The sequence below is a fragment of the Sorex araneus genome, chromosome 1, assembly GCF_027595985.1.
Source record: "Sorex araneus isolate mSorAra2 chromosome 1, mSorAra2.pri, whole genome shotgun sequence".
In the NCBI taxonomy this organism is placed as follows: domain Eukaryota; kingdom Metazoa; phylum Chordata; class Mammalia; order Eulipotyphla; family Soricidae; genus Sorex; species Sorex araneus.
In genome coordinates, this window is record NC_073302.1 from 288417448 (window position 1) to 288444729 (window position 27282).

General features: G+C 47.6%; 2 protein-coding genes across 2 annotated transcripts in view; both read left to right on the forward strand.

The window, feature by feature from the left end:
* Window positions 1–3700: 3700 nt before the first annotated feature.
* On the forward strand, window positions 3701–4210 carry LOC101539612 (ubiquitin carboxyl-terminal hydrolase 15-like; the record flags this gene model as incomplete). Its single annotated transcript, XM_055123143.1, has 1 exon — window positions 3701–4210. A coding segment is annotated over exon 1 (501 nt), but the record flags the coding sequence as incomplete, so codon positions are not given.
* An 8162-nt stretch (window positions 4211–12372) lies between these two features.
* The window catches only part of DNAJC3 (DnaJ heat shock protein family (Hsp40) member C3), a 48679-nt gene continuing 33769 nt past the window's right edge, over window positions 12373–27282 (forward strand). Inside the window, exon 1 of the mRNA XM_055138997.1 lies at window positions 12373–12620. Coding sequence (XP_054994972.1) covers window positions 12539–12620 — 82 coding nt within the window. The 5' untranslated portion in view covers window positions 12373–12538. The remainder of the gene's footprint in view (window positions 12621–27282) is intronic.

Genomic DNA, 27282 nt, shown 5'->3' on the forward strand with positions numbered 1-27282 from the left:
CGAGAGGGGTGGAGGAATCGAACCCGGGTTGGCCGCATGCAAGGCAAACACCCTACCCACTGTGCTATCACTCCAGCCTGAGGTACAGTTACAGACTTCAAATTTTCGTGATTACATTTCAGTCATATAACGATCGAATACCCATCCCTCCACCCGTGCCCATTCTTTACCACCAATGTTCCCAGTATCCCTCCCGCCACCCCAACCCCTTCCCACCCACTGCCTCTGTGGCGGGCACATTCCCTGTTTCTCTCGCTCCCTTTGGGTGCTATGGTTTGCTAAGGGGCCATCATTTGGTCCATAGCCTACTTTCAGCACTCACCTGACGCACTCTTGCAGCGGTTACACTCATCTCTAAGACATCTCAACAGCAGCCTTCTTTGCCTCATAAGACAAAGTAGATCTTTGAGGGTAGGAGGAGAGTGTCCCAAGCAACATTCAGCGGGGGTAGGGATCCACTTCCTATAACACCCTGGTGTGGGCCAAGGACTCCACTTGGGGCCCAGTAATACGATGTCGCTTGGGTGCAGCAGAGACACCTGCAGGGGCATCCCGGAGGGGCTAAACCTACTATTGCTTCTTGCTGCTGGGGTCCTGCAAAAGACAACGCCTGCATCTCCTTGTATGTTCCTTAACCTCTGCCCCATATGGTCCCCTGTCCCTCACCAGGAGATTTCTCTGAGCACACAGCTAGGAGTAAGTCCTACATGGCTGCCATGTGTGACCCAAAAACCAACACATAAGAGCAGAAAAAAAAAAAACCAACCAAACAACAACAACAAAAACCCCTTAAAAGCCAATCCCAACTTTCCACATGGTGAATCAATAAAAGAATTAAAAAAAAAAAGCCAATCCCAATGGGCTGGAGAAGCTGGGTAGGGGTGATGGCTTTGCACGAGGCCAACCTGGCTTCATTCTTGCTGTCCCAGGCAGTTCCTAAGCCCTCTCAAGAGTGATCCCTGAGCAAAGAGCCGGGAGTAAGCACCACTGGCCATGGCCCCAAACCAAGAACAAAAACTATTTTAGAACTCCACGTGTACTGCGAGGGGAGGAGAGAAGCTGGAGAGGGTGTCGCTCATCACTGACCTGTGATTTCATCAGTCATGCGGACATCCTGAAACCTCCATGACAATCTCTGCCCCTTGGTTCCTGAGAGATGTTCAGCTTTGCTGAGGAGAGGGGCTGGGAGGGCCCTGAGCGTGGGGAGGTAAGGAAGCTCCCTGCTTCTTCTCACAGATCCTGACTTCCGCGTTTCACACAGCAGCCTGTTCCCCAAATCTATCCTTCTATAAAAAACTGAGAATCTAGTAAAAAATTATTTTAAAAGATTTTCAGATTTAAAATAGCTTTGTGATTTGGCATTTGTATAAACCACTTATGATTGCCCCCAAAACTCTAATTTCCATTCACCTTCCCCAAGTCACCTTCTCTCCCTATCCTTTCAGCTTGAGAAAGAGGGCACCCCACTTTTATTCACTGAAACCCCCATAGCCATTACTCTGCTTTCAGAGTGTAAGGGTTTTTGTTTTGCTTTGCATATTCATTTTCTTTCTTTCTTTTTTTTTTAATCTTCTGTGTGAGTGAAATCATAAGGTGTTTATCTTCCTCTCTCTGACCTATTACATAATTCCCTCAAGGTTCTCCCTGCTTTTTAAATTTTTTTTTTTAATGGCTGAGCAGACTTCAATTGTCTCTCTATATGTATGCACTTCACATTTCCCTAATAAGAATTGATGAGATGAAACTTTCATTTTTTAAAAAAGTTTTTAGATCACGTATGGTGATGCTTAATGGTTACTTCTGGCTCTGCACTCAGGAATTACTCCTGGAGCTGCTTAGGAGACTGTATGGGATTCTAGGAATCGAACCCAGATCTAGCATCTTACCCTCTGTGCTATCTCTCCAGACCCTAATGAACATCTTTTAATGTGTTGCTGGCCATTTGTATGCTCTCTTTGGCAAAATTTCTGTTTGGATCCTCTGCCCATTTTTTTTTACCAGGTTGTTTGTCTTGCTGCTTTCCTCAGAGATGTGCTTTAGTGGGGTCCTTTGTGCTGAGCACCCCGTTCCCACTTACTATAAGAAATAGTCACTATCACTGTCATCCCATTGCTCATCGATTTGCTCGAGCGGGCACCAGTAACGTCTCCATTGTGAGACTTGTTACTGGTTTTGGCATATCGAATACACCACGGGTAGCTTGCCAGGCTCTGCCTTGGGAGCGGGATACTCTTGGTAGCTTGCTGGGCTTTCCGGGAGGGGCGGAGGAATCAAACCCAGGTTGGCCGAGTGCAAGGCAAACACTCTACCCTCTGTGCTATTGCTCCAGCCCTATGGGAAATAGAATTTCAGCAATCTTTGACTTTTTTTTTTTGAGACTGTGATTTTTCAGTTTCTTATTTTTGTTTCGTATTCTTTGTTGTCATTTCTTTGGGTGATTTCCAAGAGGGAAAGGAAGAGATAGTGAATTCATACTAGTAAAGGGAAGTTGTGATAAGTGCCAATTGCCACGTCAAGGCAGCTTGTTTCTATGTTTTATTTCTTTGAACCACACCTAGAGGTGTGCAGGGCTACTCCCTACCCACGCGGTGCTCCACGGTGTGGTATGTCTCTAATGTTCCTTGGAGATCAAAATCATGCCTCCTGTATGCACAGCATGCGTGCAGCCCCTTGGGCTGTCTTTCCAGTCTCTCCACTTTCCCCCTTTTTTAAAACAGAAATGAGTGCTATATTTTATCTAAAGATTGAAACTCTCCAAATGGCATTCATCTACCTGCTAACTTGATGTATTTCATTGAAAGGTGAATATAAATTGATCTGTCTTCTTGGCTATCTTTTGTTGTTGTTGTTGTTGATTGTTGTTTTATTTTTATTCTGGGCCCACACCCAGTAGTGCTCAGGACTTACTCCTGGCTCTGTGCTCAGGGATCATTCCTGATGGGGCTCAGGGGATCACATGGGGTACAGGGATTGAAGCTGGGTTAGCCACGTGCAAGGTAAGTGCATTAATCTTTGCCTTTTTAAAAAAATCTTTGTCTTTTAAAACCACAGAATTTCACTTGAAAATATTCCACTTAAGACTAATTAATATATCGTAATGCTTTGGTTTTTATTTCTTTCTGATCTTACCATTAAGTCTCTTATAATGAGCTGGGACCTGGTAGCTTTTTATTTTTAAGTGGGGCTACATCATTACTAATTTATTTTCTTTAATAACTATTAAATTATTTAAGCACTCTTATTTTTCCTTTAATTTCTACTTTAATATTTTGGGGGGGTGTGCATAAAACCATTCAATGTTTTATCTTTTAAGTTAAAGCATTCCCACCATATTATAATTGTGTGTTCCTTTTAAAATTGGAAGATCGTTTCTCAATTTTTTTGAAAAGTGGCTCTATTTTGTAACTTCTATCAATTAGCTTTTAAAGTTTAGATTCTTTATTTCTCTTCTTCTACTCCCAAACTAATAATTTCTTCCACTTTTTGGGTTGGGGTATGAGCTTGGGCAACACCAGTGCTCAGGGGCTATTTCTGGCTCTGTGTTTATAGGTCATTCCTGGAAGTGTGATTATTTGGTTCACTGGACTGGACCACTATTTGCTATTTACTACTTCTAAGGCAAATACTTTAATCCCTGTACTTTCTTTATGGCTCCCTTCCAACTCAAAATTTATTCCTATTTCTAGGCCGCCGCCGCTAGTGGGGGAAGATGGCGGAAGGCGGAGCGGTGGATCTGGACATCCAGCGTTCTGACATCGCCACGCTGCTCAAAATCTCGCTCCGGAAGGGGGACACCTGGTACCTAGTTGATAGTCGCTGGTTCAAACAGTGGAAAAAATATGTTGGCTTTGACAGTTGGGACAAATACCAGATGGGAGATCAAAATGTATATCCTGGACCTATTGATAACTCTGGACTTCTCAAAGATGGTGATGCCCAGTCACTCAAAGAGCATCTTATCGATGAATTGGATTACATATTATTGCCAACGGAGGGCTGGAATAAACTTGTCAGCTGGTACACATTGATGGAAGGGCAAGAACCAATAGCGCGGAAGGTGGTTGAACAGGGTATGTTTGTAAAGCACTGCAAAGCAGAAGTATATCTCACAGAACTGAAGCTTTGTGAAAATGGCAACATGAATAATGTTGTAACTAGAAGATTTAGCAAAGCTGACACAATAGATATAATTGAAAAGGAAATCAAAATTTATTCCTATTTCTTTACCTATGTTCTCTCTGTCTCTCTTGTCTCTGCTCTTACCCCCACCCCACTGCCATCTCTCTCTCTCTCTTTCTCTCTCTCTCTCTCTCTCTCTTTCTCTCTCTCTCTCTCTCCCCCCTCTCTCTTCTCCCTTTGGTGCAGGTGGGGAAGTTGCTGCAGAAATTGCATCCTGGGTCTCACACATACAAGGCCGGTGCTCTACTGCTGAGCCACATTTCAGACCCTTTACTCTTTTCCTTCCTTTCAAACTGAGGTCATTTGAAGCTTTGAATTTCTTTCCAAAAGCATACTTCTGTAGAATTGTACACATTATGACAATACAGTATTTTCATTTCTAATCTGGACATTTTTATAACAATCTTGTCTTACCATGGCAAATTTAGAGATCCTATTTCATTTGTTTCCAGGCATGGCTTGAAAAAAAAAACCTGTTTTTTATTTTAAGTGTAATTGCATTATAATCAGAGGACTTAAGTGCAGAGAACACTCAGAGACTCAGAAAGTGACTTTGCTGGGAAATAGATCTTTGCAAATGTAATTGGTTAAGAAAAGGAAGAGACACAGAGAAGAGGAAGCCAGAGAGCTGAAGGAGGCAAATACCAGTTATAGAATGGCAAGAACTGCCAGGAGCTACCAGAAATTTTTATTTACCAAAAAAAGCAAGGAAGGATTTTTTTTTTTCCTAGAGCCTTCAGAGAGAGAATTGTCCTGCCCACACCTAGATTATGGACTTTTTTTTTTTTGGTTTTTTTTTGGGGTCACACCCGGCGATGCACAGGGGTTACTCCTGGCTCTTCACTCAGGAATTACCCCTGGCGGTGCTCAGGAGACCATATGGGATGCTGGGATTAGAACCCGGGTTGGCCGCGTGCAAGGCAAACACCCTACCCGCTGTGCTATTGCTCTAGCCCCGATTTTGGACTTTTAAACTTTTGAGAGACTGTAGGAAAATAACTTTGTGGGCTTTTTTGTTTTATTTGGGGGGGCATGGGGCACACCCAGCTATTTGGGGGGGCTTACTCCTGGCTCTGCACCCAGAAATTACTACTGGTGGTGTTTGGAGGACCATATGGGATGCCAGGGATGGAACCGGGGTTGGCTTCATTCAAGACAAGTGCCCTACCTGTTGTACATCTCTCTGGTCCAAATTTGTGGTTTTATTTTTATTTGTTTTACTTTTTTTGGCCACACCTGGTGGTACTCAGGGCTTACTCCTGGCTTTGCACTCAGAGACTACAATTGACTATTGGCCAGCTCAGTGGATCATATGGGATGTTAGGGATTGAATATGGATATGCTACATGCAAGACAAATGCCCTACCCACTGGACTTCACTCTAGTCCCAACTTTGTGATTTTAAACCATTCAGTTGAAATTTATTATGGCAGCCCAGCCCAAGCAATTAATAACATTCTTATTTTTTTTTATAGTCACCTGTTGTCATTTCTAATCTCTTTGATTTTGTTCTATTCTTCCCTGTGTATATGGATGTGATTTTTATTTCTATGTCTGTAGTATTCATAGCATTGTAGCACTGTGATCCCGTTGTTCATTGATTTGCTCAAGCAGACACCAGTAATGTCTCCATTGTGATTTGTTGCTACTGTTTTTGGCATATGCCACAGGGAGCTTGCCAGGCTCTGCCGTGTGGGCGGGATACTCTCAGTTGCTTGCCGGGCTCTCTGAGAGGGACGGAGGAATTGAACCTGGGTCAGCCTCGTGCAAGGCAAAGGCCCTACCCACTGTGCTATTGCTCTAGTCCGTAGTATTCATAGTCCCCCAAAATAATTTCCTTTTCAGTTAGTTTGGGTTTGAGTGAGTTTGTTATCTGTGTTTCTTAGCTTTAGAGTCCTTGATGTTTTGAAATTTTGAGAGGATAGGTAAGTTTTTGTGTATTTGCTTTCTTCATTTCACTTCTCTTTCTCTCTTACTCTTGCTGTGTTCCCCACCCTCACCCCATTTCTGAGTTTCTACAACTTCATGTGGCTCTAGGGGAGCTGCTTTGGGTAATGAGCATAGGGAACTAGAAGGCCTTTGGACTCTTCTGAGCTCCAGAGCAAAGGCTAGTCTTCCCATAATTCTGCTAACATAGGCCTGTGTGTTGTGCCCTGTCTCTGTGGCCTCCCTCCCCCCTGGCCCCCTCACCCCACCGCCACCCCGTGGACCCTTTTATAGCTCATGAAAGCATTTACCTTGTTGGAGATATCTGTCTTGGTGAAATACTTTGTTTACTTGCTTGTTTTCTTATTTCATTTGTTACTGAATTTGAAATAGAGGGGGCTGGAGAGATAGCACAGCGGGTAGGGCGCTTGCCTTGCACACCAACCCGGGTTCGATTCCCAGCATCCCATATGGTCCCTTGAGCACCACCAGGGGTAATTCCTGAGTGCAGAGCCAGGAGTGGCCCCTGTGCATTGCCAGGTGTGACCCAAAAAAGAAAGAAAAAAAATGAATTTGAAATAGAGGTTCAACAAATATTTTAAAGTTGGTCTTTTCAGAGTCTAAATAACTAAAACAATACTTGAGGCTATGTTTTTTTTTTTACTGGAGTTAAGCAGTAATTGAATATTGATAATCTACTTGCTCATCCCATTTATCACCATCAAAATACCTTCCAAATTTGTTATTTCTCCATTTTCATCTTTGTTGTTCTCACCATAGGTCGAGTCATCATTATCTTTCACCTAATCTATGGCAATAGCCTTCAACTGGGAACACAGCCTCTCCTATGATCTTTTCCCCCCTATAAAAGCCAGAGTGATTTCTTCTAACTCTAAATTTAATCATGTAGCTCTTCTTAAAACTCTCTGGAGACTTCCATTTTCGAAAGCATAGAATCCAAACTCCCCTTTTAAAAAGTCAAAATGACACTATATGAGCTGGTTTCTGCCTAGGTCCTGATATGTCATATTACTGTTCCCCAAATTCATTACATTTCAATATGCTATTCATTAAACTCATTGAAATGGTTTCCATTTCAAAATCTTTGAACTTGTTATATTCTTTGTCAGCTGCTAAAGTGATTCTTTGTACCAGTCGAGTCCCATCCACTCCAATCTCTACTCTCCACATTAATTAGCAGTCCTGTTGGCTCTGTCTCCAAAACATCTTCCAAATCTTACCACACTTTTCAGATTCACTGTTGTCTACTTCTTGGTTACCACTCTCGATCACTGTAATATAGACATTAGGCTCATTTAGCATCTCAGTGCCCTGATAAATTTCCTACTCCCTCTGACTTTAGAGTTACGTTGCTAATGAAAATTAAAAAATACGCATGTTGCTTATTCCAGAAATATGGGAATGCTATCCTTCCTTCCTGTTTTGGGGCAACACTCACTCCTGCTTCTGTGCTCAGGGATTCTGTCTGATAGTGCCTAGAGGACCATATGTTGTTCTGGGAATGGATCCAAGATTGGCTGTGTGCAAGGCAAGTGCCATATCCACTGTCCTAAGGTATGCTATCTTTTAATTTATGTTCAGTTAAAAATAGTTTCTAATTTCTCTTGAGAAGTCCTCTTGAGCCATATATTTAAAAGTGTGTTGTTTCCCAGTATTTGAAATTTTCCTATTACTATTATCTTTCTGTACTCTTGGATAAGTTTGTTTTTGGCTTTTGAGCCATACCTGGCAGTGCTCAGAGATCATTCCTGGTGGTGTTTGGGGATCATATATGCTACCGGGGATTGAACTATGATTGGTCACATGTAAGGCAAGGACATTAGTCCCTGTACTTCTGTGATAAGTACATTACCTCCTATACTATCTGATGCCCTGTGCCTGTGTTTGTGGTGTTGTACTGAAGAAGGAATTACTAAATTCAAGATGGTAAAGAATTATTTCTGCTTTCTTCTACTTTTATAGTTTCAGATTATACAGTTAGATGTATAATTTAAGTTGCTTTTGTATATGGTTTAAGAGTTCAATTTCATTCTTTTGTATTTTTGCACGTTGTCTCAGCAAATGTCTATACTTCCCCACTGAATTATCTTGACAACTCTTGATGATTGACCGTAATGTGGAGTTATCTTCTCTGCAGAGAGCTTATAGTTAATTCACTTTTATTATTCGTTTTAGCACTCTTTTAATTGTTGTGTATAAAACATTTATATTTCAGGCAATTGCTTGTATGTTTAAACTTTACTCTATCACTGTCATCCCGTTGCTCATCAATTTGCTCGAGCAGGCACCAGTAACGTCTCCATTGTGAGAATTGTTACTGTTTTTGGCATACTGAATTTGCATGGGTAGCTTACCAGGCTCTGCCATCGGGGTGGGATACTCTCAGTAGCTTGCCAGGCTCTCTGAGAGGGTCGAAGGAATCGAATTCAGGTCGGCTACGTGCAAGGCAAATGCCCTACCTGCTATCGCTCCAGCCCATGTTTAAACTTAGTAAGGAAAATAATAACTGAGCCTTCCTTGTAACTTATGCTACAAAAATTTTTGGGTCTGAGAGATAGAAACAGTGAGTAAGTTGTTTGCTTGCTTTGCATGTGGCTGACCCGGATTCAGTCTCCAGTACCACATACGGACCCCTGACCCATGAGCACAAAGCCAGGAGTAAGCATTGAGTAGTGCTGGGTATGACCTAAAAACTAAAAAAAAAAAAAAAAAAAAAGAATTTCAAAACTTATATACATATAAAACCCTTATATATGTATATATTTGTAAATCTTTTAATGTACCTTGGCATTATGAGTTAATTTAGAAATTTGAGGTTTGAAAAGCTTACCCATTCTATATGGCTGGAGAGATAGCACAGTAGGTAGGGCACTTGCCTTGCATGCGGCCAACCTGGGTTCGATTCCTCCATCCCTCTCAGAGAGCCAGGCAAGCTACCGAGAGTATCCCGCTCGCATGGCAGAGCCTGGCAAACTATCTGTGGTGTATTTGATATGCCAAAAAACAGTAACAACAAGTCTCATTTTGTGTTCCTGGAGCGAGCAGATGCCATTGGGCTACACTAGAAAGTGACAGGGACAAATGGAGATGTTAGTGGTGCCCGCTCAAGCAAATCAGATGAACAACAGGACAACAGTGCTACAGTGCTACCCATTCTATACAATTGTAGGGTATATAAAATACATTATATTAACATAATTTTATGTAAGAAAATGAAGATATAAAGCTTTCTCAATTTTTGAACTTTTGGCACATAACATTGTATTAATATGATTTGACATGTGATATATTGAAAAACTAGTAAACAAATGTGTTCACCTTTTTTGAAAAAAATACTAGTATAAATTTCTTAGCAACTTTCAATGTAAAAACTGTAATTAATTCATTACCATAGTATACATTATATACCTAAGGCTGACTTTTTTTGGTGTTATGATTTTTTAATAGCTTGTTTATAACTCTTTTTACCATCTTCTCCAATATTTTTATCCTCTCTCTGGCAGTCACCAATTTGTTTTCTGTGTTGGCAAGTTCAATCTCTTAAATTACACGTATAAGTGAGATCATATTTTTGTCTTTGTCTGATTACTTCACTTAGCATTATGTCATCATGTCCATCATGTTGTAAGACATGTGGCAGTATTTTATTTTTTCTTAATGGCTGGATTTAAGAATTCCTTTAGAACCACATAGCTATGTAATTTGTTTAACACATTAAAATATTGAGGCTGCAGAGATAATACAGAAGGTAGGGCTCTTGCCTCGCATGTAGCTGACCTGGATTAGATCCCCAGCATACCATATGGTCCCCCAAATACCACAAGGAATAATTCTTTTTTTTTTTTTGAAGTAAACAGATTTTATTTATTTAGAGGTTTCTGAGGGAAGGAGGAAGGGATAAGTGGGAGAGAGAATAGTAAGAATAACGCGCTCAAGAGAGAATGCAGGCTTCTCCAAGGGTGGAGAGAGCTCTACACACATCCTAGCACTGGACACGAAAGCATGAAAGTACACATCTCAAGGGGGGAGATGTGGGCAACACATGTGCTTGGGCACCACATGTGCTCCGCCACGTGGGCACAGGCAGCTCATGGGCTCAGGCAGCATATGCGCGCCGGAATAATTCTTGAACACAACAAAGAGTATTCACTGAGGATCACGGAGTGCTGCCCCCAAACCAAAAAAGACAAGAAAAACAAACAAATCAAAACCACAAATCCCCCATAAGCTATTCAAGATACTTGCTTAAAAAAAAAAAAAAAAACCACAAAGGTTATAATTTCCTTAACCATTTTAAATTTCCAAGCTTAAAATTTTAGCATGGATTTGGCCTTCACACTAGAATCAGGCAGTATTCTAGTGATGACTCATGGTCTAGGATCACTTGTTTACAAGTTTCTTCTCTCACTGGCTGGGCATTGTTGGTTCCAATGCTTCATTGGGATGCTGCCTTTCCTACTTGTTTATTCTGACATCATCTGCCACTTTGCTTGCCACTGCTACCACCAACTAGTGATGTCAACAGAGAAAAGGCAAGCTAACTTCTCAATGGCTTTCCATTGAGAATTCATTAATCTGCTCTTTATCAGAGATAAGTAACATTTTCACAGTACTTTATATTTGACAGGAGGCTTTACATACTTCCTGAGACCTCAAAGACAAACAGGGACATACCCATTTACACACGGGCAGAACTTAGGTCACAGTCACAGTGTGGAACGAGATTTCTTGGACCAGAACCCCTTTATTCTTCACACTTCCTGCTACTATGACTATCCACCATCACGTGTCAGGGACTCACGCTTGCGAGGTGTTTTTTTTTGTGTGTGTGTGTGTGTGTTAACAATCATTTCCCCTGCATGCGTTCCCTTTGGAACAGAAGGTTTTCTGTGTTCACTGTCCTTGGTGCATCTTCAAGAAATGACAATTCCCTGTGGTATTTAGAATCCAGTTCTCCTGCAAGTGCAAAGGGGAAACACGGTGGCGAACACAACATACAACAGTACAGCCTTAAGGCTGTCCTTTACCGTGCTTCATCCATTTCACCTTCACCAGAATCACAGGCAGTACTCAGGTCATGAGGTACAGTCTTGTATCATTTTTGTCTGTTTTGGAGCCACACCCGGCCGCGCTCAGGGAGCACCCCTGACAGACCCCATGTGATACCGGGGCTCGAACCCGAGTGCAAAGCAGGGTACATATCTGCGGTCCACCATCCACTGCGCTCTCTCTCAGGCTGGGGTCTCGCTCGGATCATGTTTAGCCACATCTTTCCTTGCCTGGTTCTGCGCATTGGTTCGCCCCTGCTACTCCTTCGGGACGCGGAGACAATTTCTGGTGTGGAGGCGAGTGGACGCGGGTGTCGCTGACGGGGCGTTCGGCGCGGCTGGACACGAGCTTGCCGGGTGCCGGCTCCCACCTCTCGGTCTGACTTCCCGCTGCCGCGCGGCGGCGAAGGGCTCCCGGGTCACCAACCCAGGCTGGCGGCTCCCTCAGGCATCTGTATCGCCCTGGTTTCTTCACCGAATCTTCCAGAAGCCCTTGGGATCCGCTTCAGAGTCGGGGTCTGGGCGGTGTGGCGGGGAGGTCTCCAAGGTTCCAGGCTGTCGTCAGGGGGACCTGCGAGAAGTCTCCTCCCTGGGCTTCCCTGATAGTCCCTCTCTGAGAGGCTCCGGCCTCCCTCAGCGCCGGCTCCTCGGCCGCGTGGCCGCGTTCTCGCGCGCTCTCGGGCTCTCCTTCGCATTAGTGGGCGGCGGTGGGGCTCGGGGACCTGTGGAGGTTCGGGGCCCGTTCTGAAGCCTCCGTTCCTCAGCGCGCCCCTCGGAACTTGCCCGGCTCGGGCTCCGCCGCCTGTGGGGCTTCAGGTGTCCGGCTTCGCGCGACAGCGCCGCCGGGCAAAACCCTACACCAAAGTCCCAAGCCTGAGAGGGCGCCCGGGGCGCGCTGGGACGGCCTGGCGGGCGGCGCCGGCTGCGCATGCGGCGTCGGCGCCGGCCACACGGGCTCCCGCGCCGCCTCCCGGCGCCGGCCGCGGCCGTTTGGAGCTCCCTGACAGCTCCACGACCGGCGGACGCAGCCTCGTCTCGTGCTTCCACGTTATCCTATCAGCGACGGGGCGGGGCCGCGGTCCCGGCGGCCAATCAGCGCCAACCACGACCCCGGCGAGCCCAGGGGCCGAGCTGCCAGCGAGACGCCGATTGGGCAACGGCGGCCCTCGGGGGCGGGGCGCGGCCCCGGCCCCGCCCACCGCCGCCTGCCTGCGCTGGGCGCCAGCCGCGGCTCGGGCCTGAACAAGAGCCGACGGCGGGCGGGCGGGCAGGCGGGCGTGAGCTGCAGCCGGAGCGCGCGGGTCAGGGGCAGAGCCGGTGGACCCCGCAGCCTCGCCCCTTCTTCCGCGCCCGCGTCCTCGGACATGGTGGCCCCCGGCTCGGTGACCAGCCGGCTGGGCTCGGTGTTCCCCTTCCTGCTGGTGCTGGTGGACCTGCAGTACGAAGGTGCGTCCTGCTCTGCCCGGGCGGGGGCCGCGGCGGCCGGCGCGTCCCCCGGCGGCGCCCGAACGCCGGGCTCGGGGCCACCCGGGCGCCGGGGACTCGGCCACCGACGCGGCCTGGGCCTGAGCCCGCCCCTGGGCGGGGGCCCGCGCCGGGTTCCGGGTTGGTCCGGGCGCGGAGCGGGGCCCGGAGCGCGGCTTGTTGGGGTCCCCTGCGCTCGGGGGTCGCGGGGAGAGATCGGGGGTCGCGCGGAGAGGTCGGGGGCCGCGGGGCCCGGGCTGCGACTTGGGGAGCGTCCCGGGACGCCGGCGAGGCCGGGCGGCCGCCGGGTCCCCATCTGGCCGGGGACGCGGGCCTGCGGGGCTGGGAGGAGGCGGGAGGAGCGGCCCGCGGTGGGGGCGCGGGTGTGTGTGTGTTTGTGTGCGTGTGTGTGTGGGGGGGTCTCGGGAGGGGCGGCAGGAGCGCCTGGGTCCCGCCCCGTGGACAGTGGGGACTGTCCCGAGTGAGGGACCAGCCCCTGCTCGCACTCGCGGCCGCGGCCAGAAGTTGTTGGGTTGTTCCGGGGCCCCGCGCTGGAATTCCAGCCCCCTTGGAGGGCAGACGGCGCGCGCGCGCGTGAGTGTGTGTGTGAGTGTGAGTGTGTGTGTGTATGCGTGCGTGTGTGTACGCGCGTGTGAGTGGGAAGCGGGTGCCCGCGCCTGTGTGAGTGTGTGTGTGTGTGTGTGTGTGTGTGTGTGTGTGTGTGTGTTTGCAAGTCCTCGCCGTGTGTCATTCAGTCAGTGCCCTTTCCCCGAGTTCTCCGGGTTCGGGGGTGAGGGTATGGGGTGGGGGGGGGTGTGTGGAGGGGGAAGCTCCTTAGGAAAAAAAATAGATCGCACACATTGCACCCCAGGTTGGAATGTTGTGGCTACTTGCACGGAAGAGCCGAGTTAGTTGGGCGGATGGGGGTGGGGTCCTGTGGCCGGTCTCCGGTCTCCGGTGGTGGCTGCTGCTGCTGCTTTAGAATCTCCTGCCCGGATCTAGTGCCCCCTTCCCCCCAAAGGCCGGGAGTCTAGGAGGTGAAAACTTTTTTTTTTTTTTTGCATGTTCGATTCAGAGGGAGGAGGGAGATTTGTTAGCAGACAGTGTTTGGGATCAGCTTCGTCTCAGAATGCCCAACTTGGAGCAGTGAGACTTGCCAGCGTTTTGGTCTCATTCATGACCTGGCAGATTTAATTTTTTTTTTTTATTGTTGTTTTCATTCTGGTGGGGGATGGGGAGGGGGCGACGATTGAAGCTTCCCCTTGCAGCCATATGTGTCTGTTTAAATAGGCGTCACCCCCAGCTATGCAGTGGGGTGGGGGCGCCGGGTCACTTTCTGCTGTGCTTGGCCAAAGGGATGAGCACTCTGCAGGAGCTGGGATCACCAGGGCCACCCATCCTGGGGGCCACCGGGGGTTGGTGGTGGGGCTGAAGGTGCTGGGAGCTCAGGGTCTCCCAGAGTGCCACCAGTGTCTCCCAGCCTCATGTATACTTTTGAACCCTGGATCCCAACATATGGTGGGGCAACTTTGGGATGAAGAGTTTACCTCTGAGGGACTGGAGCAATAGCACAGCGGGTAGGATGCTTGCCTTGCATGCGGCCGACCCGGGTTCAATTCCCAACATCCCATATGGTCCCCTGAGCACTGCCAGGGGTAATTCCTGAGTGTAGAGCCAGGAATGACCCCTGTGCCTGTGCATTGCTGGGTGTGACCCAAAAAGCAAAAAAAAAAAAAAAAAAAAAGAGTTTACCTCTGAGGCTGCCGTGCCAAGGAGTGCCCAGGCCACGTTGCTAGGGATTTCAGTTTCTGTGTTTTCTGATTTTAACCTCACGTTCCCTCCCCCCACGTTCCACTTTTCACGAGTGATTCATTTGTCCACTTAAAAGAAAGTTGCTTATGTTTGTTGTCTTTGTTGTTTGTTGTTGTTGGGTGGTGTTTGGTTTTGTTTTTTACTAGCTTGCCTTTTGTAGAAGTGCTGCTCTGTATAATTTCGTAGGACTCTTTTTAACAGTATTGTCCTTCTGTGGATTATCCATCCCCCCCCCCCATAGTCCATATAAAGTAGCAGGGGCCAGGCGTAGGAAAGAAAGGGAAAAGGATCTGAAGTTCATCAAAGTCTTTCGTGAGCCAGGCACTTTGTGGTACCTTTCTGAAGCCCACGGAGGTGTGTCATGTTAGACTTCCTTTATAGATGCGGCAACTCAGTTAATGCTCTCGGTAAGGTCATGGGGCTGTTCACTCTAGAAACTGTAAGTTGCACATGTTATTTGACTCTAAAATTCATCTTGTGTGGAGGCCAGGGGCAATTAGTGGTCGACAGCCTCCTTTGGGCCCAAGCAGTTGTCAGTGGTGGCTGCTGCGAAAAAGAAGCAGTTTTTGCTTGTTTGCCACCAGCAGTGCGGGATAGGAAGATGATTTCTTAGTGCGCTTAGTACAGGGACTTATCAGACTTGCTTGTGCATCGGACACTCACTTGCAGGACTGTTTGCTGCTGGATGCTGGGCCCAGTGTTTTTAATTTAGTAGATTTGGGTGCGACCTGAAATTTTGATTTTCTCTAAAGGTGTCTGGTAACTCCTCTTGGAGAGTCACCGGCCTACTAAATTAGTTAGAGGTTAAGGTAGGTGTTTTCTATGTACCAGACATTTAATTTGCTGGTGGAGATATAAAGAGAAGACATCTGAGGTAAAGCAGCAAGCTTTTTTGATCCTGTTTCCCCAAATAAGTCCATTGTCAGGGTTCCCTAACCTTTAAGGGTTGCAGGAGGCATTCAGGTCTGCAAAGTTGGGGTCCTGCTGGGCTTGAGTCATGGGGAGAGAAAAAATAAAGGAGAATGGGAGGTAGATGAGTGAATGTTCAGAAAATTTTTGCGTACACCTTGAAGTGTCACCAAAATCAGTGTAGTTGACTTAGTTTTGTATCATTGAAAATGTCTTTCCAGTCTCCACCTCCTGATTTTTGCGTTCATTTTAATCCAGAGATAGAAACTAAGGTTCATGAGTTTCAAGCACCCCCTTTCAAGAAGGCCTTTGAGGGCTGGGGAGATACTATATTTATGTTATACAAATATTTATGTTATATAAATATGACAATATAACAAATATTACAATATATTGCCTTGCACATGGCTGACCTGGGTTTGATCTTCGGCACCTCTGAGGGTTCTCTGAGCACTGCCAGCAGTAATCCCTAAGCGCAGAGCCAGGAATAACCAAAAAGACCCAAAAAAAGGGTATTTTTTGCATGTTAACCTACTACAGTATATTTATGACTTCTCAAGGGTTTTCTTGAATTAATTAGGATGTGATTTGTGCTTTGTATGCTGGAGGCCCCGCTTCTATATCTAGCACCTATTGGTGCTTTGAATACCACCGGGTATGGTTCCAAAATGAAAATCAAGGAAACAAAGAAAAATTTAAATGTGAAAGAATGAATAAAGTAGCTAAAATTACTGGGTTGTAATTTATATAAATTATTCCAGCAGCTGACCACAATACTTCTAGGCTATTTTAAATTCTCCTAATAGAATAGTTTTTATTTTTATTTTTTAAATTATTTTGTTTGTGTGTTTTGGGGCCTAAGTCTCAAATTGAGAGACGTAACTGGTGCTCACTCGAACAAATTGATGAGCAATGGGGTGACAATGACAGTGTTTTGGGGCCACATGGCGATGCACAGGGATTTCTCCCAGCCCTGCACTCAGGAATCACTCTTGTCAGTTCTCAGGGGGATGGGATGGGATGCCAGGATCAAACCCAGGTCAGCCCTGTGCAAGGCAAGCACCTTACCTGTTGTACTGTCACTCCAGCTCCTCCAAATAAGATAGCTTTTAATTCGCTGCAGCGTCCAAGATTTGATTCATTTAATTAGTTAGCATTTGTCAGAGTTTTGATTATGTGGGACAAGGGGTTATTCTGGGATGGGCTACCTTGTAATAATTAGGCATTCATTTCCCATGCAAAGTGAATTATGGCCAAGTTTAATTTCTGTTGCCATATTGCCTTTAATAAGTATCCACTAATTTTTATTTTTGGCGATATCATGGGAACCTAGTCACCTGCTCTTAAAAGCTACAAGATTTATTTTTCTGGGGGCCAGAGAGTTAGGACATAGGTGAAGGTGCTTGTCTAGCATGCAGCTGTGACTGGGACCTTGATCGGAATCTGGGTACCACATATGGTGGCTGGCTGCACTCCTTCCCTGAGATCGATATTTCTTGGTAATCTTTAAAAACCTACTTCCTTCCTTCCTTCCTTCCTTTTTTCATTTGAATTTTGGGCCATATTCAGCGGCGCTCAGGGTGCGCTCCTGGCTCTCTGTTCAAGGATCACTCCTAGTGGGGCTCAGGGGAGTAGATGGAGTCCTGGGCTCGAACCCAGTCAGCAGCATGCAAGGCAAGGACAAGGCACTGTACTGTCACGCCAACCCTTTTTCTTTTTCACCATTTTCTTTTGTGTGTTGTTTTCGGGCCACACATTACTGTGCCCAAGGTTTCCTTCTGGGTTTTGCATCAGGATCACTCTTGGTAAACATCTTAACTCCTTGAAAAAGCTATTTAAAAATTAAATAGGGCTGGGGCTGGAGCAATAGCACAGTGGGGAGGGCGTTTGCCTTGCACACGGCCAACCCGGGTTCGATTCCCAGCATCCCACCCCAAGCAGTGCCAGGAGTGATTCCTGAGTGCAGAGCCAAGAGTCAGCCCTGAGCATCGCTGGGTATGTGGCCCAAAAGGAAAAAAAAAAATTAAATGGGGCTGGGGAGATAGGTCAGCAGGCTGAAACTGGGATTTGCATGTGGGAGTTCGAGGTTTGACTTCAGGTGATGCAAGAGTCTCCAAACATCACCAGAAGGAACCTGGAGCCCAGCCATCGATAGCGCCTGAGCATAGCAGGGTGAGACCTCCCCCCCCCAAAAAAAATCCCCCCAAACTGAAAAAAGATGATCTGATGAGTTTGTACGCTTTGGAGTTCTGGGATTTGGAGACTCATTTGATTGGTGAGCAGCGCCTTAAGCTTAAGCTGTCTGTCTACCACGATGTTGGGTGCAGTATACACACGAGAGATCTCATGGCTCTTGTCTTGGAGTTTACACACCATCTGGGTTGGCCTTAAACTTGCATTTATTTCTGATGCATCCGTATCCTACCTCCTCTCTTGGTCCAGCTCCATATCTTGCAGTCACTCCTTTGTCAACACTGTTTTCCTTTCCTTGTCTGTGTTTCGACATTGATTATATTCAGCTTGGCCAGCATGTTTGCTCTGACATGTGGGTAAGAAATGGACCGGCCCTCGCCGATGCTCCCGTTTCCATCTTTTCTCTGTCTCAGATGCGTAAGCCGGGCTGACGAGATTCCACTAATTCCCCAGCATGTCTGCTTTTGAAAATCAGTACCTTAACCTTTCCCCTTTCTAGCTTCGCCTCCGCTTCCCTTGCCACATTCTTTTAAGCTTGGTGTCTAGTGAGGGAAGTTCAAAGTCGGCACTGGGCATCCTCTTCCTTCTGTACCTCAACCCAGTGGCCTGCTTGCGTCTGCTTCTCTTTTAAATGTCTCCCCATTTCCCTCTGGGAAACTGGGGATGTTGGTGGTGGGAAATGTCCGTTGGTTGAAGGGATGCATTTGGGAACATTATGTAACTGAAACCCAGTCTTGAACCACCTTGTAACTGTGTATCTCACTGTGATTTAATTAAAAAGTCAAAAATAAAAAAATAAAACCAATGTAGTCGCTCTACTTCTGGCCAAAGCCGATCCCTGTACTTTTGCCTGGATCCCATTTCTTCTCACCCTGAAAATCTTCCTGGCGCTTCTCTCCCATGCTGCCCGTTTCTCTCCCGCTGCTGGCACGTTGCTGGTCAACACTCCCTTGTGCTCTGGTGCGTCCATCCTCAGTTGTCCTGGCATTCACTAAACCGTACTTTTGTTTTTCTGGACAAGAGACTTCAGAGTGCGTCAGGCTCTCTGATTTCCTCATCTGCTCTCTCCTTTACATCCCACTCGAGAACTGCAAAGCCTCACTAGCTCCTGTTTGTTTCTGCCTCTTTCCAACCTTCATCTCCCCTCTCCTAAGGCCCCCTTCAGAGCTTCTTTGTCTTGAAACTAGCTCATTTCTGATTAAGGATCTTGGCGCTTGCGCTTTCCATGGACTGGGTATGTCTCCCAATGAGCTTCCGATGCACATTCGTGCTTCAGAGACGCCTGCACAGTGTGGACAAAGCGCTCTGGCCTCTGGTCGCACTCTGCTCGTCTTTTCCTCACAAAAGTTAACGCTGTCTGAATCCTACTAGTATATAAGCACAGAAGTTTTACGGAAAATATTCTTGTGTCTACCTGAAAGGTGCTGACATAAAGCAGATGTGCGTATGGATGAATGACATTGACTAGTTGAACCTTTTTATTTTTTTTTGCATGCATTTTTCTAAAATTATTTTCCAAGTCCATGCTTCTTTTTTGTTGTTTTTTGATTATTTGTTGTTGTTGTTTGTGGTTATATTCAGTGGTACTCAGAGCTTACTGCTGGCTCTGCCCTGAGGGGTTAGTGCCGGTGGGGGTGAGGTGGGCTCGGGCATCAGATGGAGTGGGGGAGGTCGAACTGGGTAATGTGCAAGGCAGGTGTGTTACCTCCTGTATTCTTTCTCTGGCTCCAGAGTTGATTCTTCGTGAGCAAGGAATTCCATCACATAACATTTTTATGCTCACAGTTAATTGAAGCAGAGGCAGACAACACCCGTTGAAGTGGAACAAATAGAATTTCAATAGATTTTATTTCCTGAGCTTTCTTGGGAAGAGTTTGACACAGGCATTGTTGAGGTGGCCATTATATTTAGGTAGGCTTTCTTTCCACTTTGGCTGTGTTGACGAAACCGCATTTTAGGTCAGGGTGATTTGGAGAGAGACACAGGTTTTCCAACTCAGTATATTTTTTATTGAAACTCTGTCTGCTTGGCTGTGGAATTGCTAAGATAATGAACGTGCTGCTTCCTCTCTCTCTGTATGGCCAGCTTCAACTGTTTATTGTTTCCGCCTTGGGACTTCACCAGACCCTGGCCCGCCTTGGATTCAGATGGGCTCTTTCAGAGACATTCCTGTATCGTTTTCAGCTTTATGCTCGGTTGTAGATCAGTTGTAGGGTTTTCCTCATCTCTCGCTTTCTGCCTGCTTCTACCTGAATAACCAGCCCTGGGCTTACAGCAGGGTCTTTGCTGGAAACTCACGTTCTTCTGTCACTTCCTCTTGCCCTTTCCAGTCTGGTCCTCTTGGGTCGTGATTGTGACTGATATGTTTAGAAAATATTTTTGTTTGCTTTTGATGCCAGGGACCAAAGCATGTGTTCTGCCATTGAGCTGCACCCCAGTCTCTGACCACAGTTGGCCTTTATGAATCCCTCAATTCCAAGTTTCTTAAAATTCTTTTTATTCTCCCCAAGATAAGATAGATTATAACTTCAGTGAAAGACTTATTTTCTCCATCTTTTGGATAACACTTTCTATGTCTTTTACTGACTAATGGCTGATGCTTGCCTAAGGAGAAAGCCTATAGTTTAATGTAGGTTAGGAACTGCCCTGATGTTGGTTCTTGTTTCTCAGAAGATAATGCTAGGAGGCCATGTGGCTAAGGGGAAAAATATCTGTGGCTCAAAACAGTCATGATGTTGCCAGAACAGACACAATTTACAAATAATTTGCCCTCTACTATATTAAGTTCATTCTGGATCTTTGCTGGTAGTATCAGTTTGATTTGATAATTTTTAGTATCTTAGGTCCTATTACTTTGTTGGGTTTTGATACACTTATGAGGAATTGCACAGAATCAATAAATGTTGAGTGCCCACTTTGTACAAGGTACTGAGTCAGGTGCTAATAAAAGAAAAGACAGTTCTCATTCACTGCAATATTAATTCTGATTGGGGTTGGGTGGGAGAGACAGAAAGATGGAAGGTTTTGAGAAAATCATGAACATACTGAAGCAGTGGGAATGCAGAGTCAAGACATATGCTGGTGAGTGTGGGGATAGACAGACTGTAGAAGGCGCTGCCCATCCTCTCGTGGAGTAGGTAGGGGAAGTTTCAGAAAGGAGCCACTGAGTGAAGTCGGAATCCTGATGGAGGAGTAGAAATTGCCTTGGCGGGTAAGAGGGGAAAGTCTTTCCATGGAGTAGCAAGTATGGAAACTGAGGCATGAGTATGCAGTGGGCTCAGAGACGCCCAGGCAGTTCCTGTTAGAGGTGGAGGAGAGAGGAAGGAGGCTGGACCACACACCAGGGGCCCTGGTTGGTCATGGACAGAATAGGGGTCTTGCTTTTCTTAATATTGGAAGGATTTTGGATGGACTTTAGGCAGCCGTGTGACAATGCTGAGGAATGTTGGTTAGGAGTACATTTGGAAGGCTTGTCCTGGAGCAGGGTGGGGCTGGATTTGGAGGGAAGATTCCAGCCAGGAGGCTGACTGCTTGTGGGGAGAAAGCACAGCCAACCCTTAGACCGTAGCGAGTTCTGTTGTGGAAACGGGACTGAGGTATACCAAGGAAATATTCTGGAAGTTTGGATGGGCCATGGAACGTGTGGTAGAGAATGTCATAGTTAGTTCTCGCATTATTAAGTGGAATTTGAATTGGAAAGTTTTAGCATAAGAAAGCTGAGTTTTATCAATAGTGTGTACTTCGCAACTCATCACCTACATTCTAATCACACGAGAGCTGAAACCATGGGAGTGTGGGGGACCGAACCACACCCAGTGATGCTCGGGGGCTATTCTGGGAGAGTGACCCCTGGCCGCGCTCTTGGCACCTCATATGGTGCCAGGGTCAACGGGATTCAAGCCAAGTGCCTTAGAACCCCGCATTATCTCTCCAGCCCCGGAATCTAGTTTAAAATCAGTATTTCACAGTGAATTTTCGCAGAGCAGGGGCCGGTATTCTTATTTTATTGGTTTTTGGGGCATCCAGTGTTCCGTGCTCTGGAGACCAGCCAGCAGTCCCACGCAGCTTCCCAAGGATGCAATACTGCTTGTGCCCCGTGGTGCCCTCCAGCACCACACCCAGAGTGCTTGGGGGTCTTTAGGGCTGCACCTGGCAGTGCTTGGGGGCCATGTGGGTGGCAGGAATAGGACAGGACAGATGCATGCTCTGCACATCCCCTCACTGCTGTCCCTGTCTCCTGGTCTCTGGAAACACCTTTTGTTTGTTATTTTGTTTTACTTTTTAGGTCACACCCAGTGATGCTCAGGGGTTACTCCTGGCTTTGCACTCAGGAATTACTCCTGGCAGTGTTCACGGGACCACATGGGATGCCGGGGATCGAACCTGAGTCAGCCGAGTGCAAGGCAAATGCCCCACTCACTGTTCTATGGCTCCAGCCCCGCTATATACACATTTTATTTAAAAAAAAATTTTTTTTTGGCTTTTTGGGTCACACCCGGCGATGCTCAGGGGTTACTCCTGGCTCTGCACTCAGGAATTACCCCTGGTGGTGCTCAGGGGACCCTATGGGATGCTGGGAATCGAACCCGGGTCGGCCGTGTGCAAGGCAAACGCCCTACCCTCTGTGCTATCGCTCCAGCCCCCCTATATGTACATTTTAAATAGGAAAACTAATATTCCTTTCCCAGCCCTTTGGAAGCCTGCACTAATTCACCCCACTGTTGCCCATGTCTGGGTTCCATTTAAAGTCTGAATGTCTTTCCTTTTGTCCGAATCGGGCTCTGCTGGCCAAGCTGTGGTGGACTCGCTCCGTCTCTTGGCCACCTTCTTTCCTCTCATGCACCGAGGGCCCCAGTGGGCAGCCGAGGGAATCCGACTCCACACAGAAGCTGCAGGCTAGGAATTCTAAAAGCTCAAAAGGCGACTTTGTCTAGTAGGTCAAGTAGTGAGGTAAAGTGAGAGTCCTGAAGCTGTTCCCTGTGCTGGATGGAGTAAGGACTTGGATTGCTCCGCCTGCTTTGCGCGGCCCACTGTTCCGAGGCGCTCGGGCCTGCCTGGCCTCCTGCTCTTTCTTCACGGACCTCAGCCTCCTCGACGCCCAGGACGTGGCTTACACCCCTTGGAGTGCTCGATTTCTTGGGTGTTTCTCATAGCGGTCTCTTTCCCTCCATTTCACTGTGACATCATCTGGGTCACTGTAACACATTCTTCACTGGTTTTCCTCCTCCCTTTCTGTGTTGACTAGAATCACCTTGGTGCTCAAGGGTTCCACTTCCGAAGAACGAAATCATGTTGGGGAAGAGAGTTGAGGCGAAATTCTGGTCTTTGAACATCTCTGAAAAGCCTCCTTGATTATCTTTTTTTCGGGCGATTAAGTGTGTGGTGTGTGTGTGTGTGTGTGTGTGTGTTTGGAATGTTGTTTCCCTCTTAGGCCTTTCACGCAGGCGATATCCTTTCATTTTTCTCAGGGTTTCAGGGGAGACCCGAGGCCTTCTGCCCCAGCCCCATCCGGCAGAATGTTTCCGGGTGGTGGGAAGTGTTTTCTGTCATCCCACTGCTCCACACTATCCACTTACATGGGCACTGCTGTGACTGAGAAATTGAATTTACACTTTGGTTTAGTTTTGACTCTCACAGAATAGCAGCATGAGTGACTCCCCCGACCCCCCAGAAAGAATATATATATACCATGCCGTATATTTTCCCAGCATTTCACTGAAAATACGCAAAGTTAAAAGCAGAATTGTGTTTACTTTTCAACCGATCACCTGCAGCCTTGCATGGAAGGGATGCTCCATCACACGAGAGCTGAAACAAGAAGTTTGGTTTTGAGCTGCGAAGGTCCACTTTGAGTGACTCGAACACTTTTCTGTCTTGTACACGTCCAGAAATGACTGCAGGACACCGAGAATACAAATTTGAGGATTATAAATGAGTCTTGAGGGTTGCAGATGAATTTTAGTGAGTAGACAAATTCACTTGCTGGAGAATCCGTGGATTGTGTGCACAGCTATATGTACAGATAAACATGTGTAAGTACACTGTTATGACTCCACAGGTACTTGTGTCTGTAACCCGTCCTTCAGGTCTTCATCCGTATACCTGTCTCCTTCATCTGCTTCTGCCATGAGATGGAATCCTAGCTCTCCTGGTTTGACCTGAAAACCTTCATTCCTGGAGGATCTGAGCACCTCATTATTCAGTTTTGGTTGCTATAGTGTTTTTTGTTTTTCTTTTTGCTTTCTTTTGGGTCACACCCAGCGATGCTCAGGGGTCACTCTTGGCTCTGTACTCAGGAATTACCCGTGGCCGTGCTCAGGGGACCATAAGGGATGCTGGGAATCGAACCCGGGTCGGCTGCGTGCAAGGCAAACGCCCTCCCCGCTGTGCTATCACTCCAGCCCCTATAGTGTTTTATTAACCTTTAGAATTGGTCGTGGAGGACTAGGTCCTCGAGCACCCTCAGACTCCAGCTGTAGCCCTTTTTTGCCGCTATTGTATACCAGGACCTCACATGTCCCCTTTATTTCCAGCCTGTGGTTTCAGTGGCAGAAGGAGTACAAAATGGCTAAGAGGCAGTCTCATTTTCCACTCCATTGGAACCATTATTGTGTCCCTGTGGCAGGCATTTCCCCTTAGGGGACCAAGGTCTCCAAAGCATCAGAGCTCAAGTTGCCAGGACTGGAAGTAAACATTTGGCAAGTATGTTATTAGTGTAATAAGTGAGAGGTGTCAGTCTCACTTCTACTTCTTTGTTTTGCTTGTTTTGGGACCACATCTGGCAGTGCTCTGGGCTTACTCCTGGCTGTGCGCTCAGGAACCACTCCTGGCAGGCTCAGGGGACCATATGCGATTGATGCCGGGGATAGAACCCGGGTTGGCTGTGTGCAAGGCAAGTGCCCTATCCCCTGTACTATCTTTCCGCTCCTCCCCCCCCCCCCCCCACACACACACATACACACACACTTCTGCTTCTTGGTCGCTGGATCCACATATTTTGATATCTGTGATAGACCATATGGATGATCTGTCATAGAGAGCTGCAGTGATCATTTCTCAGTGGTACGCGCTCAGTGAGAAGCCTGCAGCCTCTGGCATAGTTTTCCAAGTTTCTCTCTCTCCACGAGTGCTGCTACTCCTCTCTTCATCATAGTGGAGGAGTGTTGCTGGTGATGGAGTATGTGGCGAGACCAGTTAGCTCCAGGGGCGAGAGTGCCTTGCTGCCCTTGCCTTGCTCTGAGATGAATTATTCTTATTTTTTGCTGTTTGGGTCACACCTGGCGATGCACAGGGGTTACTCCTGGCTCTGCACTCAGGAATCATTCCTGGCGGTGCTCGCGGGACCCTATAGGATGCTGGGAATCGAACCTGGGTTGGCCGCGTGCAAGGCAAACACCCTCCCCGTTTTGCTGTGCTTCAGCCCCAAGATGAATGAATTCTTCTGGTCAGGTCCAACGCTGTCTGACGTGCCATGGGGGTGGCTACACGTTCCTGTGATACAGTGGTGTGGCAGAGAGTTGCAGGCAAATCTGGATCCAAAATACAGGACGCTGACCCGACCAGGAAGAGCCAGTGTGCCCAGCCGCTCCCCGGGCACCCGGGTGGTGTCCTGGGTGCCAGAGGAGGAAGTCAAGGTTGTCAGATGAGCACCCAGCCAGACTGGCTTTGGTGAGGACTAGTTTGTGGGTTTTTTGTTTGTTTATTTTTGGGCCACACCTGGTTGTGCACTCATGGATTAATTTCTGATAGGGCTTTGGGGGGGGGGGTTCTATGGAGACCTGGGAATTGAACCCGGGTCTTAATCTGGGCTCTCTAGTATAAATTGTCAGGTCTTTTGGCTAAAGGGTCAGGTGACAAATATTTTAGATTTGTGGACTTTTTTTTTTCCTTTGTTTAACATGACTCAACTTCGCCACTGTAATGGGAGCAGATGCTGACAGTGTGTTATGACCAGCCTCCAGTCCAGTGAAATTTTGTTTGCAGAAACCATTTGCCGGCTTCTGCTGTGGTCAGTGGGTACACGCGAGTGAGCCGAGTTTGTTACTTCCTCTTGGTACGCGACCTAGTGGCCTCAGCAGAACGTAACCCATGTCACAATCCTCTTCACCGTTACTGCTGTGCTGGTCACGTGCAGCAACCGCTTGTGTTTCTGAGGCTCGTGCCCCCACTGACGTCTCCACGGTGGTTCTGGTACTTGCCGTGTGTTCCCGACGCCTGGTTTCTCGTTGGCGTGAGCGGGGTACTGCGGAGCAGGACCAACCCAGTGCTCAGGGCAGCTTGGTGTGTGTCTCTGGGGACACACTGCCAAGGGTGTCTAAGTCTGCGTCCACGCAGCAGCCCGAAACCACCGAGTATTTTAAGAATCGGGGGCTTGCGTGGAGAACTGCCAGCTCTCCCAGAAGCGTCCCCGAGAAGCTCTGGAGCCGAGGAGCATTTCCCAGGGGCTGAGCCCTCCTGCTCAGGCCGGGGCTCCGGCCGCAGCGGAGAGGGGAGAGCTGCAGCCCAGGGCTGTTGGAGGGGAGTTTGCTGGGTTGTCAGGGTCAGAACCGGGCCGCAGCAGCCTGCAGCGGAAAGAGGCCTGTCCGGAACGGGTGGAGCCGGGCTGCCGGGCCTGTGGGGGTGGGGGGCGGGGTGCCCAGGGCTCCTGATGAGGCGTCCTGGTGGCAGAGGGACTGGGCCCAGGGCGCATAGGCACGTGGCAGGAGCCAGGACGGGGCGAGGGCAGCCCCTGTACTGAGCGTGTGTGACCTTGCCCAGAGCCAAGAGGGAAGGCTCCTGCCCAGCCAGCGAGGTCTTATCTCAGCACCCCCCAGGAGGACCCCATCTGGGCCTGCCTATGCACCCCCTGCTGCTCTGACCTCTGACCTGGTTGCCACTGTCTCCTCAGTGGCCGTCCCGCCCTTCCTGTTTCTGGCACGCACCTCGCATGGGGCCCTGGCACTGGCTGCCCTTGGGAAGCTCATTTCCCCAGGGGGTGTGGCCGATCGCCTTCCGGGAAGCCTTTGCTCAAGCACCAGCTTCTCACCCGGGCCCACCCCTGGCCACTGCATTTACTTCTGAGAGCCCCAGCACTCCTGTCCCCTCCCCACCCCCCCATCCCCGTGGGACTCGCTGCTTTTTCCTTCCTGTTTTGGAATGCACCTACGCTCACCGAGATACCACCAAGGCCACCAGCACTTTTTCCTTAGTTTACTTTTATGAATGGGGTGACATGGCCCTTAAATAAATGGGGTAACGCTGGTTTATAATGCTGTATATGTTTTAGGAACACAGAAATGTCAGATAAATGTTGCTTCCCATACGTACCACCCCAGAACCAGTAACTCTTGAGCACGGACACTGGGTCCCTCCTACTCTACCCCAGCTCCCCCAACGCTCTGATAACTGCAGTTCGTGCATCGAGAATCTCAGGGCTGTTTTGGTTTTGTCTGTTCCCCGGCTTTGTTTCTTTATATCCCAAATATAGGTGAGATCACCTGGTCTCTGTATTTGTTTTGATTTACTTTGCTTATTATCAGACCCCTTCTCTAGTACCATCCATGTGACAAATGTCAAGCTATGTGCATTCATTCCTCACTCCTTTCTTCTCCCACCCAAAAAAAAAACCAATCTTTTAAAATCATCTCACTTGTCATTGGGCACTGGGTTGTTTTCATATTTTGGTCATTATAAATAGAGCTGCAGAGTAGATGTGAGTGCACATATCTTTTCATAGATCATAAAATACAAA